Source organism: Sphaeramia orbicularis, chromosome 5 (genome assembly GCF_902148855.1).
Source record: "Sphaeramia orbicularis chromosome 5, fSphaOr1.1, whole genome shotgun sequence".
In the NCBI taxonomy this organism is placed as follows: domain Eukaryota; kingdom Metazoa; phylum Chordata; class Actinopteri; order Kurtiformes; family Apogonidae; genus Sphaeramia; species Sphaeramia orbicularis.
The window spans coordinates 48,098,844-48,122,391 of record NC_043961.1 but is presented as its reverse complement, the minus strand read 5'-3'; the positions used below and the strand labels follow the sequence as shown (position 1 = coordinate 48,122,391).

The 23,548-nt window shown below is 37.1% G+C and overlaps 1 protein-coding gene across 1 annotated transcript; it reads right to left on the bottom strand.

The window, feature by feature from the left end:
• Nucleotides 1-1,870: 1,870 nt before the first annotated feature.
• On the bottom strand, nt 1,871-21,856 carry LOC115419273 (protein Wnt-2b-A-like). The gene is made up of 5 exons (XM_030133948.1): nt 21,268-21,856; nt 15,921-16,141; nt 12,555-12,832; nt 10,608-10,869; nt 1,871-2,749 (listed from the first exon to the last, which is right to left on the bottom strand). Exons 1-5 carry the CDS (start codon nt 21,465-21,467, stop codon nt 2,520-2,522), a joined length of 1,191 nt encoding a protein of 396 aa, XP_029989808.1. The 5' UTR covers nt 21,468-21,856; the 3' UTR covers nt 1,871-2,519.
• Nucleotides 21,857-23,548: the final 1,692 nt, after the last annotated feature.

The following is a 23,548-nucleotide window of genomic DNA, read 5'->3' as shown; positions in this document are numbered from 1 at the left end:
GAGATGTGAGTGATTACACTCGAAGCTGCTCATGTAACTGTGTCATTCACCACATTCACTCATCCAAACCAAACTGATGGTGTGGGTCAATGCAAGCTCCTTTGTTTACAGGGTGTATGTAGGCAGGAAATATTCAGTTTTACAATGAATCAGATTTGTCAGAGTTGTGTTTTGCTAGAACTATGCTAGAAATATGAACTTGTTTAGCGGCAAATGCAGCTGAAGCTCAGGTCTGCCCCCACAGTGTGTGAACCACTCTCACCTTTCTAATCTTTAAGAAAAACAAAGCCCGATAACTCTTCATTTACACTCAAAACAAGATATTTTGTTTGCAATTAACTTTTGACTCGTGAACATTTGACACTGTATGTCATTCGCTCTTGTTCAAAGCACTTTACTTTGGCTCGCCCTCTCATTACGTTGACTTGAAAAAATTTGTTGACTCTCAGTATTCACAGCTTGTTGTCAGATTCATTTACATTTATAAACCCCTTAGAGGGTAGTGTCTCTAATGGCCTAACATGATGTCTGGCTGCATTACCAGATGTTGAAAAGTCAAATTCAGGGTCCAGAGCTACTTCACTTTTTCTTTTCTTTTTTTTTTTTTTTGGTGATGTCTTGGCCTGTTTTCATGAAATACTTTTCACAATCCACTCAGAGCCAGTGAATATGTTCACAAAGGACTGAAAATGTAGTTGCATAAGATTGCAAAAGTGTTGTGTCACAATACAGACAGAAAAAAAATCATGTTGACCTTTGCAATATGACCAGAAACAGCTCATCACTGAGAAGTGTATGTCAAAAACCAATACATGGCTTGATGTCTATGAAATTGACAACAAAACTCTCATCTTCTTAAATTGTGTGTTTTAATATATTTCATATTGAGATCTTCATCTTCCATATCTTGCTGTTTAGTTTACATATTTACACATCTAGCAGCTACAAAACAACGTGGGTGACTCAGTTGAAATTGTACATGTGCTATCCTAACTTTTTTAAGGACAGCGGCTCTGTTTATGGTCTAACCCAACTCCTGAGGGAAATAAGTGGGTTTTCAGCTGCTAAATCCTCCACATTTACCATCTCTGTCTCCTATTAGTAGCGTACAGTGGGTTTTTAGAGCTTGTTTCATGCAAACAACTGCCACAGTTAAAAACAAAGATCTGAGAGTAAACCACACAGGAAAGCTGTGAGTCAGATGGCTTTTAAACAACAAAGCTGAAAGTTGCTATAAATCCCAGTGAAATCAAGTGGAGCTGCAGCTTTGGATGGTAATTCTCAGAAGCTTCTGTACCACCAGTAATCTCTCTCACATTGCCACACTGTTTTCACATTATTGTTTGACATGTTACTACAAAAATATTGCTTTTAGCCACTTAAACTTTTTACATTAGTAAAATTTGCATTTGCAATTGATATGCAGCAGCCTCCCCAAAAAAAAACAAAAAACAAAAACACATTCACCTGGACATACACTGAGGTCCTAAACAGTCAATGCATCTCAGTGATCAGTCAGTGGTGTGAAACCTGGATTTACATGATTCCAACAGTGTCCAGAAGGTTACATCTGGTAAACCCTCCAGCCTACTATTCAGTTTGTGTGACAGGATCTTGTGAGGCTTACTGCTGTCAGATGGTGGGGTGGATAAAGACTAAGCAGTTTAATTAAGGGAAACTGAAAGAGTCCAATTTTGGCAAACAAAAGACTAGAAGCACAAAGAACCAAAGACAGTGAACTAGAGGTAGAAATAATAAAGCTTCCCATGAGGTGACATAATCATTTTGTTTTGCACATCAAAATACAGTTGTTCAGTCAATGCTTCTAATGTTTTTCTTTTATTTTTGGTTTTTTTTTATATTAAAAAAAAAAAAAATCTAACAAAATTGAAGTCTGCATACTCTTTTCTCCTGTATTCCACTCTCTGTATTAGTTTGTTAGAGTTGCACTAATTTGCAGCAACTGTTCTCAATGCTTTGTCAGAGTACCATCCAGTGATTTGGTGTCTTTTGGAATAATACATCAATATTTCTGGAATATCATAATAAATCTCTCTTCATTTTTCTTTCCCATGTCTCTTTTATCCCCTGTCTTCTAAACATTACTGCTGTTATTATTAGTATGAGTTAAGACAGTGTGTTACATACTGTGAAATGAGCAGTCATCATCTGAAATCCCTGTCAAACAATGGTACATTTCCAACAGGATAATATGATCGCAATCCTGTAATAAAGATTTCACCATTTAAAAAAGTTGAACAACTTCTAAGAAACAATTGTTAAAGCAGCACAGGAGCAGAAACTGGGCCTACTTTCCAGTTTAGCATCATCCAATAAAAGTCTGTGATGTCATGTCCTTCAGAAGGGCTTCAGGAATTGTCAAAGTGTCTGATTTAAACCAAAGAACCAGAGGTACAATAGAGAGATCCATTTATATATCCATTTATATGTCCAATAATACAAGCAGTCAGTAGCACAGAGTTTGAAGAGTGGCTGTATGATCCATAAGGTGTGGTTTGTTAGTTTCGGTCCAGCCTCTCGGGTCGCTTGTGTGGCTTGCAGGTGTGAATGTCCACAACGTCCTCGCAGTCTTTGCACTCCACAGCGCAACACCACTTGAACTTGCACTCGCACTTGGTGACATGTTTGACGCGCATTGTGTCATAGCCCCGTCCACAGCACATGACCTCACAGCCGTCCGTGTCCCTCGACGACTTGTTGCACACTCTGCCTGCTGTGCCCAGAGAGCCTACAGGGACATGAACAGAGTCAACATGTTGTACATCTACGAGCAACATGCACATAGTGGAACGACATGTCAGAGATGGTTGTGGCATTGATAGAGATACCTCATGGGTATTGTGGACACTAGTTGGTTGTTGGCTTTGTGTTTCACCTCTTGCGGTAAAAACAACTTTAGCAATCTTTGCAGTTGTTATGATTTCAGTCTTTTCCACCTCGATTAACATTCTTTATCCCTTTTCTTGTGTATACTGTGTACATAGTCCTCAACAGGACTAAGCCAAATGGTAAGATCCTTCCACTGGATACATAATGTACTGAGTAAAATGTTTTGGCTGGAAGCAAGATATTTAACCTTAAAACTAGGGATGTACTGATACCGATACCAGTATCGGGTATCGGGTTCCATACTCAGCATGTGGACTTGTACTCGTACCCGTGAAAGTACTCAGATAAAATGCACCAATACCACTTACGGCAGCGTGACATTTGCAGTTAAGTGCAGCAGGTACGCGGTGGAGGAGTAATGTCAGCAGTGTGGAGATTTTTCATAATAAATGACAGTGACAAAAGTAACGCTGACTGCAAGTAACGTTAAAGACAGACAGATATGGACAGAGCGTTCAGTCCGTCCTCTGCGTACGTGAGATAACTTTTGTTATGATTTGGTGCTATATAAATAAAATTTGATTTGATTTGATTCTATCCATTTTCCAGGTGCTCGTGGATGCGTACCCAGACAGAGAATACCACCGGGAACTGTGGAGGTAGCAAATCTTTTCAAAGAGCGACTGTGTGAGTTTGTGAAAGACTACTGACATATTTATGTCAGCTACCCTCATCAATGTCAATATCAACACTAGTATCCACATGAGTGTTACCTCTGTCGTCTCCATGTTTATTATTACTGACTTTCTTCTTCTTAAAAAACTTAACTTTTCTTCATAGTATTTGTCCAGTATGGTTAATTAAGAGTGGCATCCCCTGGTGGATTGATTGAGAAATGCTCATTCCAACTATGGGAATCGATAAGAATTTAACGATTCCGATTACATTATCGATTTTGCTTATCGATTTTGCTTATCGATCCGATTCCTTATCGATTCTCTAATCAATTCTCATTGGGTGAGGGAATAAAAGAGTACAAACGGGTGTGTTTGCATTAACTGTCTTTTATATTTCCATCTCTGCACAGAAATATAACATATACAGGGTGGGGAAGCAAAATTTACAATATTTTGAGGCAGGGATTGAAAGACAGTGTATGACCAATTAGTTTATTGAAAGTCATGAGAATTTATTTGCCACAAGAAAATTTACACAATAGAAAATGTTTTTATTCTGTGTGTCCTCCTTCTTTCTCAATAACTGCCTTCACACGCTTCCTGAAACTTGTGCAAGTGTTCCTCAAATATTCAGGCAACAACTTCTCCCATTCTTCTTTAATAATATCTTTAAGAAAGTCGACATTGCTGTGTGATGTTCTATTGGTAGCATGTTCTAAAACTCCCCAAATAGCATAATCCAGAGGGTTTAGATCTGGGCTAGAAGGCGGCCATAAACGTGATTCCCAAAAATTGCTAAAGTTGGATTTGTTGCTGTTGTCAACAAGTGTTTTGGTGTTCTTGTGTAAGATTTTAACATCAAATCATATTTTACTGCATTTCTAACGGTCTTGTTGTCTACCTCAAGTTCAATTGCCATTTTTCTCATGGATTTGGTTGGATCCTTTAGGATTTTGGATTTGAGAGCTTTAATAAAAGCTTTGGTACATTTTTTTGTTGCTTCCTCCACTTCCAGACTTTCTCGTAATAGTTTTGCTCATAGTCATTCTCTTCTTTCCATTATAAACAGTCTTTATGGACACTCCAACTATTTTTGAAATCTCCTTTGGTGTGACGAGTGCATTCAGAAAATCACACACTCTTTGACGTTTACTTTCCTGATTACTCATATGGGCAAAAGTTTCTGAAAAGGTATGGATAATAGTGTTAGGTATGATTATGACATCAATATATGTTTGGTTTCAAAACAATTGACGTAGTGCCTGCTGAGAAAAAACAACTAAATGTTCATTGTAAATTTTGCTTCCCCACCCTGTACAGTATGTACAAATAATAACAGAAGATGCCGGGCCCAATTTGGAATGGGTGTGGGGGCATACAGTGAAAGTGAAACTTAAGACGCTTTACTAATTCCTCTATTGCTGCATTTCCACAGCGTGGAACCGGCTCAACTCTGCCCGTCTCCCGTTGTTGTACACCTCATTTCCTTTCCCCTACCTTCGGAAACGTTTATTTGATGGGGTATGACGTTTGTTGCCCGCACCTGAACCAGAACTGGGCCCGGATGACGGCCTGGTGTTCACTCTGCCGCTAGATTCACAAGTGCTGCTAAGTAGCGTATCAAATGAATCACATGCTGTGTGGACAAATGTTTGAGTACATTGGAGGGATTCCACCCTTTTGAAGAAATGGAAGCTTTGCAAGTGTTACATGTGGACCTGGTGTTGTCTTTTTAGACCGTTTCTGCCTCAACGCCATGTTGGCTACATTCTGACCAAAACAATGCAGCGTATGCGTGACGTCATCGTGCATGCGCAACGAAGGCAGAATCAATTAGCAGAATCATTAAGCAGGCAGGCAAACGATTCCAAGAAATTAAGCTACTGGGATCTGGTTCTCAAAAAGAACCGGTTCTCAATTCCCATCCCTAATTCCAACGCATTAAATGTCAGTAGCAGCACTTTGTTACAGTCAGAGTAATGACAATGACAATAAAGCACATTTTCAAAAGGAACTAAGAGCTGCAATGAGATTATTAAGTACTCATATTGGTACTTGATATTGGCAAGTACTCAAATGTAAGTACTTGTACTTGTACTTGGTCTGGAAAAAAGTGGTATCGTGCATCCCTACTTAAAACAAAGGCTCTGATTTTCTAGAGAGCATAAAGATCGGACTTTATTTCAAAGGAAAAAGGTCATGTGGTCTAATGAGTCCAGACTGACCCTGTTCCAGAGTGGTGGGTGCATTAGTGTAAGAGGAGAAGCAGATGAAGTCATTACCCATCATGCCTAGTGCCTTCAGTACTAGTTTGTGGGGGCAGTGTTATGATCTGAGGTTGAGGTCAGTTGAATATACTGAATAACCAGGTTTGAACATCATACAAGGATTTTTCAGGATCATATTGTTGAGCATGAAACATGATTTTCACACATGGATTGGCCACCACAGAGTCCAGACCTGAACCACATTGAGAATCTTTAGGATGTGATAGAGACGACTTTATGTAGTAGTGTGACTCTCCATCAGCAGTACACGATCTTGGTGAAAAATTATTATAACTGTGGATGGAAATAGATGTTGTTGCTTTGGATAAGCTTATCAAAATTGTGCCAGAGTGACTGTGCACTATAATTAAAGCTACAGGCAGACCAATGAAATATTAGAGTACGACTAAACATTTTCATGCCTGGCTGTGTGTTTATTACGGTGGCCCAGAGGTGCAACAGGCCAAAAAAATTATCCACTAGCCCAAAAAATTATCCACTATAAGAAAAAAAAAAAGAGAACAGCCCAAAAAATTATCTACTAATTACCTACTACTACTATTCCTAGTGGATATTTTTTTGGACGGTTCTTTTTTTTCTAATAGTAGATAACTTTTTGGGCAAGTGGATAATTTTTGGGTTGTTCTCTTTTTTTCTTATAGTGGATAAATTTTTGGGCTAGTAGATAATTTTTTGGGCTGTTCTATTTTTTCTCTTATAGTGGATAACTTTTTGGGCTATTCTCTTTTTTTTCTTATAGTGGATCATTTTTTGGGCATTTCTCTTTTTTTTCTCACAGTGGATAATTTTTTGGGCTAGTGGATAATTTTTTGGGCTGTTCTTTTTTTCTAATAATAGATCATTTTTTGGGCTAGTGGATAATTTTTTGGGCTGTTCTCTTTTTCTTCTTATAGGGGATAATTTTTTTGGGCCAGTAGATAATTTTTTTGGGCTGGTGTCTTTTTTTCTTATAGGGGATAATTTTTTGGGCTAGTAGATAATTTTTTTGGGGCTGGTGTCGTTTTTTTTCTTATAGTGGATAATTTTTTGGGCATTTCTCTTTTTTTTTTCTTACAGTGGATAATTTTTTGGGCTAGTGGATAATTTTTGGGCTGTTCTGTTTTTCTAATAGTAGATAATTTTTTAGGCTAGTGGATAATTTTTTGGGCTGTTCTTTTTTTTTCTTATAGGGGATAAGTTTTTGGACTAGTAGATAATTTTTTGGGGTTGGTGTCTTTTTTTTCTTATTGTGGATAATTTTTTGGGCCAGTGGATAATTTTTTGGCCTGTTGCACCTCTGGGCCACCGTAGGTTTATTTGTTGTCTGTCTATTTGTTTTTACAAAATTATATTCATTCAATTTTTCTCATATGCAGATACTGCTGGTTGTTTTGTAATTTCTATAACTGTGAGTCATGTTTGTTCATGATTGTTCCACGAAAGCATGTTACTGCTAAACACACTGTAATAAACTGTTAAATATAACGTAAGTGTCCTGAACTGTTTTTTTTTTTTCAGCTGAAGCAATAAAAAAACCAAACCTGATAGAATCTAACACACTGTGTGCAGTAAAGGGGCACTCTACGATAATCACTACAAGTGAAATACCGCATATTTCTTTGACCCATTATCCACTGATTAGTGCAGCTTTAAAGGAATTAGAAGTGGCTTTTCATGCACTGTTACTTTGTAGTCACTCCTTATTTTTTCTGCTTAGCTACCAATTGGCTGCCTCTTGTCCCGTATCAGCTCAACTTAATGACAACTTGGAAAAACTCCAGTGATGACATCGATGTTCAGACCAGCTAATGTTGGCAGACAACCGCCGCACAACACCAGCAAAGATGTTGACGCTGAAAACTGAAACTTTCTTCAAAAGCAAAACATCACTTTTCCCACACTCTCACAGCAGGGTATAGGCTTCCACACAATACTCAGAGTAGTGTCCGAGTGGAACACAAAGGTGCTCATGTACTCAGGTGTAAAATCTAAGGCTGAGATCAGGTGCCACTTGTAATAACAGAGCATCCCTGTCGTAAAAGAGAAAGGGATAAGAGGAGATATTTCCCTCAGGCTTTAAGGAGTGGAGCTTAATAATGACCAAAGGAAGGTTCTGAAAAATAAGCCTGCATGTATCCTTAGGCTGTGAATTCCTATACAATGGAGATTAGTGGTGAGGAAGGTCATAAGCTCCTTTTTTAAGATCACTTTTTAAAAAGGAAAAACAGGCTTTCCACTGAGCGAACACACCTTCATTATCCTTCTCTTGTCAAGCTGAAACCAAGCTAACAGCAGGGAAGACGGTAACAATCTGTAAAATTGGTAGCATCACATACTCTGTGCTGTCTTAACTAACTTACAAACAGTGAATGAGACTTAGTAGAAGTCTTTTATGCTCTGTTGAAGGGGACTGATTGGAGGAGAGGGACACAGCTTAACAAGGCAAAGCAAACACTAAGAATTAAAAGGAGATGTTAAAGGTCAAATCATTGAACTTTAAGCTGTGAAGGAATGTGAGTCTTCAGTGGAGCCTTCAGGATTCTCATAGACTGTGGACAACCAACGCAGAACTGTTAAGTATATAAAACAAAACTGGAAATTTGATGTCTGTTTTTTTTTTAAAGAGTTAAATAAAAAGCATTAATTATTTCCTAAACAACGGTTTTATGAATCTTTGCTAAGTGAATGTTAGAAATGTCTTATTACTTTATACTGTAGTTTTATTATCGTTATGACATATTTAATATTTTCCATTCCTTAGCCTCATAGTATAATTGTCTAAGTCATACACTATATGGACAAAAGTACTTGGACACATAGAACTCAGGTGTTTCTTTTCTAACAGGGGTCTGGGATACAAAACAATAATGACAAATGTCATAATATAGTTTTATATTGTGATAAATATCATTGCATTGGTTAGTTTGATTTGAATTCTTATCTTTGCTTCCAAAATGCCTGATTTGGTTTTTACTTAATTTCTCTCAACATTGATTTAGTTTTTTTGTTTTTGAAATCCATGACTACAATTTTAAATGTTGTAACTCTAAAATTCTAACATGTTTTTCATGCTCTGACTGTAAAAAAAATAATGTATTTATTTATTTATTTATTTATTTATTTATTTATTTATTTTTACCACAACTAACCATCTACTTTCTTCACATCTCACTTAGGAAGAAAATGTTCCAATTAATCTTTAAGGAAATATTGATGTTAATAAACTATATGGACAAAAGTATTGGGACACATCATGGCTACAGCTGTAAGATGTCCTGTTCATGCTGATTTGAGATATAAACACCAATAATAATAATAATAATAATAATAATAATAATCAATATGATATTTATCATAATATCAAACTATATTATGACATTTGTCGTTATTGTTTTGTATCTCAGAATCCTGTTAGAAAAGAAACACCTGAATTCAATGTGTCCCAATACATTTGTCCAAATAAACATAGAAGAATACTGCTATTTATGCTTTATACAGATTATATTTTTTAGACTACATTGTTATTATTGTATTTAAAGCTTTATATTATATTATCGTATTTGTATCTAGGCTTCGTTTTGAAATGATCTGTTAACTGTTTTATGTCTTATTTTTATATTCTGTATTAACTGTTGTCTGTTAACCTGCCTAGGGACTATAGATGCAAATTAGCTCTTAGCTAACTCTGGTGCAATCGTGTGACTGCACAATGTCCCTGTCAAATAAACAATAATCTAAACCAAACTAGTGTATGACTTAGGCAATTATGCTATGAGGCTAACGATTTATGCAAACAATTGTTCGAAAGGATTTTCAACCAGTAACCATGACAACATATAATTTAATGCAGTTAAGTGTGTCATGTGACTGGTGCTTCCAAAAATATGTTGTTTCTACTGCAAAAGGCTAAATGGGATAAAAGACATAGCAGTAGCTGACTCTGTGATGTAGCAGAAAAGCTGTCTGAAAACTAGTTTATATATGAGATGATGTATTAAAGTTCTAGTCACATCATGACATTTCATTCTGCTGAAACTATTTTCTGTGGTTTTATTTAACACCCCTCCAAACAGAATAAGTGAATAAATGAGTTACAGTGCCAAAAAAACAAAACAAAACATGGGCCATTAAATGGAAAAAAAAAAACAAAAAACATTTAGTATTATTGGGATTTTCAACATTTCTGGGAACATTTGGTGTGATGTCTGTACGCAAGTCAACAAAATATAGAACACAGGCATAGTTTTGGGAAAATGCCTAAAGTTGGGGTTGCCGTGGCTGTGATGCATAGAAATGATATGGCCTCGGCCTGTGCTCTAATATGCACATTGGTTGTGCATGCTGTCTGAAATAGTTTAGCTTATAGTGCATTTTATTTGAACACACACACACTTAACAGCAGCTGGACACTGGCTCAGACTGGCACACAGTAAATGCTAATAATACAACTCAGACCACTAAATACGATTTTCACACATTGTAGGCGATGATCTGAAAGCCGTTGTACACTAAGTACACAAATATTACACAACAGCGATGACTGGATCTTATAAAAGCTAGGTTTCAAGTAGAGCATCAACCACTGCAAAGTAAGAGCAGCAGATCAGAGGTAGAAAACATGTATGCAGCTAAGATTGTGTCATATCTTCATATGTAAATCCAACTTTTCCTTTCTAAACAGTATCAATAAATGAGTCCCCTTTTTCCATTTACAAAATCTCTAAGTCTCCCAATTAGATTAAACTCCAGTAAAACACACTGCACAGACATGTTCACATTTTTTCATGACAAACCTAATTCATATTTTACTAACCTGCTGCCCGGTCCATGAGGCAGTAATCTGGTGACTTCTCAACATACACCAGCTCATTTTTGGTGCTTCTGTTGTAGTTCTCAGCCACCGTGAAGCCTGTCCCGTCCTGGTTCATGGTCACCTCGATGGCCGTGTCATACTTCCTACGGAGGTAGTCTCCCGTTCGCCTGAAGTCGGACATGGCCAGCCAGCAAGTTCTCAGAGAACAGGAGCCGCTGACCCCGTGACACTTGCACTCCAGCTTCATAAAGCGCTTCACTGCCTAGAGCAGAGGTCAAAGGTGACAAAGCGTTAAGCCTATGATGCTGCACATAGTGATTTTAGGTGTGATCAGAGCTGCTTGAACAGATATCAACGTAATACTCTTTAACTTTCTTACATAGATTATCTGAAAAATCACAAACTGTTTCAGTAGTTAAATGAAATATAAATTTGTTTTGATAAAATCAAGTTGCTTGGTCTATAAAATCATTTTCTATTGTTTGTTACAAAACTCAGAGATGCAAATGTAGGAAAACAAAATATTCACTGGTGCACTGCTAAAGTTCTGACAATGAAAAATTATTATAATACAATATATTCTATTATAAATCTGTAAAGTGTAAAGTATATATATATATATATATATATATATATATATATATATATATATATATATATATATATATATATGATAATTCAAATTCAAAAAGCAATAACTGCATAATAGTTCAGCTGATTTTGTATGCATTTGACATTTCATATACACTTTATTTTAACTTAATCTATTGGAATTTCTGTAAAAAGATAGAAAACCACAGTATATTTCCAAGGTCAACAATGTTTCGTACTCCCATCGGTATGAGGTCTAGTTTAATATTGTTTGTGCAAGTGGTTATAGCTTCACTAAAACTGTTCGAAGAGCAAATACAGTCATGACCAAAATTCTTTGCTTAAAAGTGATTTAGTGAGTAAAAGTCTATGAAACCTTTAAAGTTGTTCTAATCATTCTTCAGTGTACCTCAGAAACATGTGGATTTTTTTTTTTTTTTTTTTAAATGTAGGCAAAAAAAATTGCAAAAATATAACTTGTGTCATTCCAAAAACCTTTGGACACAAATGTGCATTCCCTGGTCACTTTATTAGGTACATCTTTCTAGTACCACCTGTAGACCTGGTTCCATCTGCTTCAAGGTTTGACATGTGTTCAGAGATGCTCTTAAATAAACAAAATCTAAAACCAAATAAAAACATACAAACATACTGATGTACCTCAGTTTTAACCAGTGGTTATTTGAGTTAATGTTGCCTTTCTATCAGCTCCAACCAGTCTGGACATTCTCCCCTGACCTCTGTCATCAACCAGATGCTTTCACTCAGAGAACTACAGCTCACTGGATATTTTCTATTTCCAGATCATTCTTGGTAAATCCTACAGATGATTGTTTCTGAAATACTCAGACCAAGTCCCAACAAGTCCCTTAAATCACCTTTCTTCCTCATTCTGATGGTCAGTTTGGACTTCAGCAGGTTGTTTTGACCAGGTCTTCATGGCTAAATGCACTGAGGTGCTGACATGTAATGGACCTATTACATATGTGGGTAACCTGCACATGAAACTGCAAGATGGCCCAGCCAATTTAACTGTCTTTTTTCATTCATTTTATGCCATCATTGTTTAAGCCTGAAACTAGTTCAATACTATGTTTACACCTGGAGATGATACGGAATTTATTGCCCTTAGTGTTAGTGTTTTAAACAGCTCAGTGGAACGGTTTGTAATGATCAGAATCATATCATTTTTACTCAGTACACATTTATTATGATTTTATTTATTTAACAATGTATTATTTGAAATAACATCCCGACTAACATGCAAAGGAAATGCACAAAATCACACATGGTTACAACAAACAGGAAAACTGCCTTACTGAAAGTCAAGTGTTCACATAAAGGTTAGCTGCTCACCATCCGACCACAGCGGTTGTTGTGCAGGTTCATCATCGCGCGAGCATCCTTCACCATCCTCTCCTGAGCATCAACAAACGCCTTCGCAAACCTGATGCCATACTTGATGTTGTCGCTGCATCCACCCCAGTCAAAGTTTCCCCTGTCGTCGCTGGCTTGGCCGCGCTTCTGACCGTCGCAGTTGCAAATTTTCAGCTCTCCCTGACTGCACGCCCTTGTAATGGCGTAGACAACTCCTGCTGAAGAGATGGCATACACAAATGCTGCCTCTTTGCTACCTGGGTGTACAGAAAAGAAAAACAATTCCATCAGTACTCAAAGAAAGTGGACAAGAATCAGAACAGGGATCACAATACTTCATAATACTTTAATAATCCCAGGGAAAATGTTGTGTGTTACAGTTGCTCTGTGCAAGTATAATAAGAAGTAGCAGGAAGAAAGAAGAAATTATCAATTCTACAAAGATAGATAGATAGATAGATAGATAGATAGATAGATAGATAGATAGATAGATAGATAGATAGATAGATAGATAGATAGATAGATAGATAGATAGATAGATAGATAGATAGAGATACACACACATACATCAAATGCACATATTAACCCATAAAAACCTAATGCTTCTTTTGTGGCAGTTCCCAAATAATTTTTTCTCAATATTTAACCTTTCTTAAGTGATTTATCACCATTTACTGCAATATTATTTTCTTTATGTTGCGTGTTTTCAGTGTAAATCATGTACTTTCCTATATTTATTTCACTGACCATGTAGATGTTCATAAAAGCTCAGAGTAAATTTAAAAGCTATTTAAGAAAACTGAAGAAATAGTGTATTTTTCTGTAAAATACATCATTAACTGAACATAATACAGCTGTCTGCATCCACTGTCATCTACCAAACTCCATGGATTTTACTGGTGAATGAATGTTGTAGAAGATGATGGCGTTTCCACGTTCACTACAGAGCCTCTGAACGTTCAAATGGGTCATATCTGATGACCACGAAAAGATGACAAATTGTATTTTACACCAACTAGCGGCATTGTACCTGTGTTACCATTGTACGATAGCATGAGAGGCTAAAATCACCCAGCATACCTCACAATATTTGAATACGGACATAAAATTGTGCCTAGTAGATAGTCAGGTAATGTTTCTATTCATTTGGCAAGTTTGGCAGCAATGTGAAGACTGATGAAAATCTGTACAAACGCCCTCCTGTGCTGCAACATTGATCGGACACTGGATGGACGCCGGATGGACACAGAACGTGCATTATAGTATCATTATTATTATTATTATTATTATTATTTACATGTATTGATAGGATTAGTGGATCAACAGGTATTAAATATTTTAGATCAGTAGATGGTTTTGGTCACAGGTGGATGTTTGGGTCTTTATGGGTTAAAACAGCAATTTGCACAATACAGGGTGAGTCAGAAAAAAATCTCTTTCCATTTAAAGAAATTGTACTGCTAAAATGGAAACACTGATTTTTCTTTTGACCATACAGTCATATTGATGTGGTTATTGAGCATGTCTGGTGATGTAGTCATAGATTTATTGCATTGCATAAGAGAGAGAAGGTCCATTGTTTATTGGGCACTGAAATACCTGCCAACACAATGTATGCCACAGTGAACAAACTTGAAATTGACAACAATTACAGGAGTCGGGGCTTTGCTTTCACACTCAGGACATAGGCCTACATGACAGTGCCCAGGGAGTTTTCATCATGGCAAGACCACAGCGATTGCAGGTATTATTTCCTCATCGAGTTGTCTGTTTGGGTCAGGAGAGAGAGTGGCCACCTAGATCCCTGGACTTGACCCCCCTTGATTTTTTCTTGTGGGGGTATCTTAAAAACCGTGTGTATCAGACTGTTCCACAAACTCTTCAGGAACTCCGAAATCGCATCACGGCTGAAATCCAAGCCCTACGACGAACACGAATGGCGAGAAGAGCTGTGTTAGAGATGCGACAACGAGCACAGATTTGCATCAATCTGAATGGTAGCCAGGTTGAAGGTCGTGCCGGACGACTTCGTTGAGACAAAACATTTTGATGGCGAGTAAACATGCTGTAATGGTTGACAATTTCAATTTCATTCACGGTGGCATAAACTGTGTTGGCAGATATTTCGGTGCACAATAAACAATGGACATTCCCTCTGTTATGCTATGCCATAAATCAGTGATTCAATCACCAGACATGCTCAATAACCACATCAATATGACTGTATAATCAAAAGAAAAATAAGCATTTCCATTTCAGTGGTACAATTTCTTTAAATGAAAAGAGCGTTTTTTCTGACTCACCCTGTATGTACTAGACAAGTATTATCAGTGTGATAGCTAAAGAAAAATGCACATAAATAAGTGTGCAAAAATATAATAGTAAGACTTCTGTGGTGTTTTGTTTGTCTTTTACTTTTTAACATCCATTCTTTCTTGGAACACTAACCCTAACCTTATCTTAGGTTTAGGGATAGGGTTACATTTAAACTAGTTAAACCAGTTACAACTGATGTAGTTTGAGTTATGTTTGAGCCACATGTTAAACACAGACTCTAGAAGATATTTTCTTTCTAATGAGTAAGTCCAATACATGCATTTTAGTCTTTCAAAAAGCCTGTGCTAACTCTGAATGGAGTGGACATGACCCACACTGTTGTACTTTTGTTTCCTTTTAGATAATATTCATAACGGTGGAGTCGAGTATTTAGTGCATTTAGTTTAATTGACTGTGTTTCTGTGGAGTGAAGCAGCCTTTCAGACGGTACGAATGCTGAAATCAGTCCATTTATGGTGGATGGTTGAGACAAAGGTAGCGGCATGTCAGCCATAACATCACAGTCCATTCCTCCTTTCACCTTTTTAATTTGCACAGATGGTGGCTTTCTCAGTCACTGGGCTGTGTTTTCATTTCAGACGAGAGGAGATTTTGGGGGTTATTTGGTCTGGCTTTCCCACCCACCTCCCGTTCTCATTCCTGCTCACGCAATGAAGCAGAACACAGGCGATATGTCAGGGAGTAAAGCTTTGTCTGGCTGCCAGAAACATCTACCCAAATATTTACATCTCCTATTACTGTTTATACATCACCAGCGTAGATCTCTCAATCTGCTACTTGTTTTCGGAGAACTTCCACTTACTCAATCTTTCCTCATAGGCACAACACTTTCTCTTTCTGTCTGTATTTTAGGGCAAAGGTGACGCCTATTAATTCTTGTGATTATCTAGAGACGGGGCAGACATTTACGAGGATGATTAACTCAAGTGTCTCTGAAATAAACAACCGCTGTCACGCACATGCAAAAGATTACACAGATAAGGCCCAGTCGCACATGTGCAGACTCACTTCGCAGCATCACCCTGCCAAACACGGTATGGTCCCTGTCCAGTGTACTGCAGTTCCAGCGGTGGTATCTGAACTGGTGCTGGCACTCTCTGATCCACTCTTTGGCTCCTTCGCCAATGGACTGCATCAGGTCCGGGTGTCGCTGGCAGAGCTGCCGTTGCTTGTTGACCAAACCAGGAATATGGTTACAGATGACTCTCGCACCCAGCGCTCCAATGTACCTGCAGAAACACATCCAGCAAGGTTAGGAGGGTTACTTTTAGAAAGAATTTCACAACAGATACCTTTTGAATGTATTTTAACCCTTTATCTGGAAAGTGAATATTTTTGAGAATTTCCGCACACATTACAAGACAGTGAGTATCACCAGTTACAGTAAGGACAGTGAGTCAACAATCTCAGGTCAAATGTGGTCTGTGGTTTCTGTAAGGTCCACCTCTGCATGAACAGTGAGTGTGACTCAGTGGTTCCCAACCTTTTCTGGCCCGTGACCCCATTTTAACATCAAAAATTTCTGGCGACCCCAGACATTCAAAACTGAGACATGTTTTTTTGCAAAAATGTATTTGTTTTTGATCATGTAATGATTCGCTATACTATTTTTGCAAATAAACACTAATTTTAGACAACATTTAGGCTATATATTGTATATTATTATGGACAGAGGCAGAAAAGCCAGGTGTAGATTACTGCACAAAGTAAGAATTTTTTTTTCCTTGGTCAGGATATGTACAGTCAGTCCAGCTTGTATTTACAAGGCTGACAATTAATACTGAACAAACAATAACTCAAACTATGAATTATGAAAGAGCTGCAGCACCTGAAACTGGCCACAATGAACATTTGAAAGATAAACAGTACCCCACTGCTTCAGTTTCAGCTTCAGTGTTTGTCATGTCTTTTATGGATCGTGACTGTCTTTCTCAGTTCATCATATATTTTTTATTAGTAAGTTGTTTTTTTTTATTTTATTTTATTTTTTTTTATCAATTACAAGAAATATCAGGTGACCCCATTTGAATTCCAGGCGACCCCACATGAGGTCCTGACCCCAAGGTTGAAAAACACTGGTGTAACTGCTTTGTTAGTAATGGTACTAATGTAAATAATGATGTTCAAAGGGATAATGTGTATGTTGACAGGTGTCTGGATCAGCACTAATGTTGCTGTAATGCTCCAAAAATTTTGTTCAAATGTTCTAAAATACACGTTCTTTTCACCTTACATGTGTTTTTCTTGTTTTGTTTGGTTTTTGTTTGGTTTTTTTTTGCCTATATGGGTAAGGAACCAAATACGGTAACTTCATTGACCCTGAATTTCTACATGACAATAAAAAAAATGTGAAAAATTTCACAAAGTAATAAAGTCTTGTTATGTCCCCCAGTAATAATTTTCATGATTATATTAATTTTGAATTTCATGGTATTTCTATAAGTGTCCTATAAAGGGTTGAAACACATTCTATAAGACTGACCAAAGTGAGTCCAGTTTTAAAGTACACAAAAACAACATTTCTACAAGTGTGAATGGATGTGTCATACTGCTAAGTCCACTGAAGCCAGGGTTATTCTGAAAGAACACTTGTTGTAGAGGTGTATACTACTGAAACACAGAAATACATGAGCTGTTTTGTCTGAAAAAAAGGATGGAGAGACTTTTTTTTTTTTATCTTGACCTGTTATTTGCCACAGCATCAAGTGGAGACCAGTAAACAATAATAAAAAAGGAAGACATTTTGTTCTCACTTGTCCCTTCAATTTCTGTAGTGTATGTTCGTTGCATCAATCTTGTTAGAATAAAAACAGCACTAGAAAATGCAGTTGTCACACAACATGAAATGTGTGAGGAAAATGCAACATAAATAATGGAAATAATAACTCCATCCTGTCATGTGTGGACGGGTGAGATCCATGTGGTGTAAAGCCTGTGTTGTAAGTAGTTTTCGGTACTTTCTTTTAAAGCTGTAGTGCTTGATTCAGCAGAATTTTCCATCTTTACCTTCCGGCATATTGTAATTCACGGTGGTCTGAGAGAACATGAGATGAATGCATCTACTCTATCGTAATAAGTATTTACTTCCTGCCTTCCTTTTCAAATATGTAGAGACTGTATTTGTTGTCTTGTAGTTGGTTTATATTTCTATTTTCTTTACTGACTGATCAGTTCCTGTAGTTCTTGAGTTCTTCCTTCTCCCTACACATTCAAAATAAATTACTAAAAGTATAATTAAATTACTCTGAGTTTTCAGGATATAGAACATCTACCTCATGATATCCCAACTTTGTCTAATCACACATTTTCAGACAGGTAGGAGGTGAGTTTCCCTGAGGGATCAATAAATTTCAGCTGTATCTGTATTTGTTAAATTTGTGATTGACAGCTGTAATTACCAATCAGTGATCAGATTCTGTTAGACGTCACCTCAATGTGACTCTGTCGTTGTGTCTCAACATGGAAGTTCAGAAAAGTGGCTTCACTTTTCTATAACTGAATGAAACTGCATCAGGTTCATCTATATTTCTGTTCAGTTTATAGATTTGGACTGAGAGGAGAAAGCTACAGAAGGGGCATATTGTCAAATGTTAGTGTTTTTTTCCCTCATAACTTCAGTTCCTGCAACTTTAAATCAAGAGCTTATGAGAAATTACTGATGCATTTACAGGATGAATAATGCTAACTTCAAAAAAGCAATCACTTTAAATTCAGAGTATGTAATTTCTGCCAGAAGGGCTCTTCTAATTAAATGTGTTATCTTACAAACAATACGGCAGTAGTGAGAGGCATTTAAATCAAACAGGTTTTTACAAGAAAAAAAGAAATTCCTCAAATTTTTTAGATTGTTGGAAATATTTGATTAAATTTAATTAATTAATTAATAATTAAAACAAAACATTGAATTGTTCTGAAATATTTTATTGTGGAAATGACACAAATATACCTTTATTTAGTCTAATGATGCTAATAATGTAACTGTATTATAATTACCTTCTACTGTATACAACACTGGGTTACAAAAAAATGTTTTTTGCAAGTTGTCTAGGTTTTTTCAACTGAATTAGGACCATTTTGCACCGCTAAATCCAAAAATGACATCTGTTTTTCTCAATCAGGTCAGGTTTTTTTGCTAATTTGATTTTGAAAAATTTGATCTTCTCACAAAATTGATTACATTTTTGTGACTTTATCAGTTGATTTTTTTGTATAGTTCTCACCCAAAATAGGTTTTAAGAGAAAAAAAATCATTTTCTAACAGGATTCCTGTTAGGTACAATGGTGTATTCATCGCAGATGTAGCAGAATACGTCAGGCTTATTTTTGCAAGATCTTCTAGTCGAAGCCATTTCATTCACCTGTAATATTAAAAAAAACATTAATCTTAAATTGGCAAAAGTAAAATGTTCAGAACTCGTTTATTGCAAGAAATATGAAAGAATTTTGTACCATATGATGTGAAAATGCCCATAAATGTAAGCAAAAATATTAAAAAGCCAATATGTAGCATAGTTCAGAAAGTTGACCTGATTGAGCAAAATGAATGTGATTTTTGGATTCAGCACACCAAAATGATCCTAAATCAGCTCAAAAAACTTAAACAATAAATTTGTTGTTGACCAGTGTAATCAGCTCGGTTTATAAGCAAAAAACCCCCACATATTTTACATTTTAATACAAAACGATATGATATTTATCCCACTACTTCAGCTTGAAATACTGATTTTATTGCTGATTGTGTTCTTATTTATCTTAACATCCATACCCATTGTCTCCCTGGGCTTTGGACATGCAGGATGTAGAAGAGATTATTAAATTCCTTGCGTTCAGTGAAAAGCACCTCTTTCCCTGTGACAGGCCTTTGCTTCCTGCTCTATTCAGACATAATCCTTTACTTTGCAGCCACTCTTTATAGGGCGGCTCACATGCTGATGGTATTGTGACACTTAGGAGGTCCGCTTAGACAAGAGGACAGTCATCTACAGTAAGTGACTGCCAAAATTCAGACATTCACGCCTTTCCCACCACCCAGCTTCACAAATCACAGAACCTATGATGCTTGTGACTATACCCCCACCACCACCACCACCACCACCAGCACCCCCTTCTCCTTCTGTCTCTAAGCCTGCACGCTCCACTCTCCATCCGGATATCATTATAGCCCTTAATCGCAGCCACATTTGTGTCGCCTGGCCACCGAGACAGAAACAGACAGAGCAGGCAGTTTCCACTCCTGTTATGGCTGTCCCAGTCCCGTTTGACTGGGACTATGCCTGAGCAGTAAAGCAGAGCAGAAGCGCTACTTGTGTTTATTGTGTTGTACATACCAGCTGTGCCAAAAGACCCCTGGCTGTCCACAAGAGGACACACACTTAGAAACAGACAAGGGGTCCAGAGCAACAAGACACATGGTGCTCATCTAAATTATCACAACAGATATTTAAAAAAAAAAAAAAAAAAGGCTTTAACAATATAATCAGGATTACATAAATATTAATCACTTGGACACAAAGCATCCAAGCCTTTCCCTCAGTGTGTCACTCTCTTTCTGTGGAATTTCAGAGATTTATTTCTAATCTATGGATAACATATGCTTTTGGCTCTCTTGGGAAATTACCATTCATAACATTATTTACAAAGGGTGCATTTTAATCTAAATCCATCTGTAAAACAGAGGCTAATTGTTTTAGTGGCTGGAGTATGAAAAAAAAGTAGAGCAGCTATGTAACTACTGAAGTACAGATTGTATACATATTACAGTAAGTGTGAACTGAGACATGGTTTAAAAAAAAGAAGAAGAAGAAAAAAAAAACACTCGTCCAGGTGGGTGGGATGAAGGTCTTTTCTTTTTTTTTCCCTCTGGGCATTTAAAGCCTCCAGAGAAATCATCAAGGGGCATACATTCATGCACCAGCGCCTGCACCTGCCACTTACTCTGGGCAAGATGGATGGATAGGGGAGATTCCCCCAACACCATTAATCTTCATAAACACATGACACACACTGCAGTGCCAAACATCCCACTTTGCATAGATGTTAAAAAAACATAATGTCATCACCAAAATGTACAAGTGTTAACATTAAGTGGATAAGACATTCTTATTTAAGGGACTGGATTTGTGCAGATGAAGGGTTTTATATTAATTTAAGTCAAATAGCAGATGGAAGCAGACCACAGAGCAGAGAATTCAGACTAAACTGATGAAATCCACACAAATGTGGACTGAAATCCTTATGTTTGCTGCGGAAATATATGCGTCAGAACTTTTGCAGCAGTTTTAAGTTTACTGTTCGTCTTCAATAACTAACTTAACTAATAAATAACTTCAAAAATTCATTCAAATATCTCACTCACCACCACGATGAATCCACTCTCGGTGTGAAAATGAGCAGGAGCAAGATAAAGATGAAGTATATTTTAGAAATGGGTTTAGAGTGATGGATTTTAGTGCCATTTCTGATCCCCATAGCACCACCACTCCTGCTCCTGCTGCTGCTGCTGCTGTCTGATAAGCCCCGAGAATTCATCAGACAAAACAAGTTAGTTTCTTTCATGTATTGGCAAAAGCTGCACAGTCAGGTGTGAAGGTCCCTGACGACTGTTCTTCCATCATTGGAGAACAGAGAGAACTCCACAAAGTCCAGATCCGGTCTTAAACTCCATCAGTTAAGCGCTGGAGATTTGCGCACAGCCATTATCTTCACTGACATTTTTGAGTGGGTTTTTACCGAGTCCTCCGTGTCAGACTATTACGCGTAATTTCAGCAGCTCTCCTCGCGGATGCATCCACACTGAACCCCACTGGAGCACCAAGAAGTTCTAATTTGCAAAATCAGATGCTGTAACACAAAAATAGAATCGGACAAATGACTCTGCAATAGCATGAGTCGAGCAGAAGAAGAATCTCCGCGGATGGAACCGTGCGCACCTTTCCTCTTACGCACTGGAAAGAAGATGCGCACTAACCTCTTGGAGCTCCGGTGCGTCAACTGTCTGTGCCCCCCCCCCTACCCCCCTATCCCCCACCCCTCCCTCCCGTCTGTATCAACTCATCCAACTCCCACCCTCCTAGAGAGAAGAGTAGAAATAGCTCCATGTGGACCTGTAGACATCACCATAAAGACGCAGCTATATTTAATAAGACATTAGACATTAACTCATCCAACTTTTTAACACTTAAGAATCAGTGATCACTGCTGGAACATTTATTTAGAACTTTAACACTGAATACACAAAAGAACTCCACTTTTTGTTTAAATGTTTTAGTTTTACTTTGTAATTTGGAGGTATGATAGAAAAATACAAAACAACAAAAAACTGGTGGTGACACACATTCACACAAGTTACAGGGAACTGACACTGTACTGAACTAACTAGACTGGTCAGCTGGTTAACAGCCTCTTTTAATTTCCATAGCAGAGATCTGACTGATATGACAGTTTGTTTGTTTGTTTGTTTGTTTGTTTGTTTGTTTCAAATTTCTCAAACTGTACAGTCTGTTTTCTAGCTAACAGTGTTGATAATAAAATGGTCTCAGCTTCATGTTTATCCTTCACTCTACCTGCTCCGAATGAGCAGAAAAGCCAGTTAGAGGGTCAAAGAAAAAGTATCAAAAGTCTTGAAAAATAAATAAAGAAAATTTTTTTTTTTTTTTAAAATATGATACTAGAAAGTTTCTATCTAGCACAGTGTTTTTCAACCTTGGGGTCAGAACCCCATGTGGGGTCGCCTGAAATTCAAATGGGGTCGCCTGAAATTTCTAGTAATTGATTAAAAAAAAAAAAAAAAAAAAAAAAAAAAACTTACTAAGAAAAAATATATGTTGAGTTGACAGAGACAGTACAATACATAAAAGACATGACAAACTCTGAAGCTGAAACTGAAGCACTGTGGTACTGTTTATCTTTCAAATGTTCATTGTTCATTAGTGCTAATCCAGACACCTGTCAACATACACATTATCCCTTTGAACATCATTATTTACATTAGTACCATTACTTCATGGTAACTAACAAAGCAGTTACACCAGTGTTTTCAACCTTGGGGTCAGGACCTCATGTGGGGTCACCTGGAATTCAAATGGGGTCACCTGAAATTTCTAGTAATTGACTAAAAAAAAAAAAAAATTACTAATAAAAAATATATGATGAATTGAGAAAGATAGTCACCATCCATAAAAGACATGACAAACTGTGAAGCTGAAACTGAAGCACTGTGTTATTGTTTATCTTTCAAATGTTCATTGTGGTCGGTTTAAGATGCTGCAGCTCTTTCATAATTCATAGTTCGAGTTTTTGTTTGTTCAGTATTAATTGTCAGCCTTGTACATACAAACTGGACAGACTGTACATATCCTGACCAAGGAAAATAAAATTCTCACTTTGTGCAGCAATCTACACCTGGCTTTTCTGCCTCCATCCATAATAATATACATTACATACATACATATACATTATATACATACAGACTAAATGTCATCTAAAATTAACATTTATTTGCAACATAGTATAGCAAACTATTACATGATCAACAACAAAGTCTTCATTTTGAATGTCTGGGGTCGGCAGAAATTTGTGACGTTAAAATGGGGTCACGAGCCAAAAATGGGAACCACTGATCTAACATGTAACACTGT

What these genes read in the sequence shown, in the direction of transcription:
- LOC115419273 (XM_030133948.1), bottom strand. Translation starts at nt 21,467, where the DNA reads ATGAAAGAAACTAACTTGTTTTGTCTGATGAATTCTCGGGGCTTATCA. An exon ending in TGGCAGGGTGATGCTGCGAA is followed by an intron (nt 12,833 to 15,920) that starts GTGAGTCTGCAC and finishes CTGTACACCCAG; the next exon opens with GTAGCAAAGAGGCAGCATTT. An exon ending in ACAACCGCTGTGGTCGGATG is followed by an intron (nt 10,870 to 12,554) that starts GTGAGCAGCTAA and finishes CCTCTGCTCTAG; the next exon opens with GCAGTGAAGCGCTTTATGAA.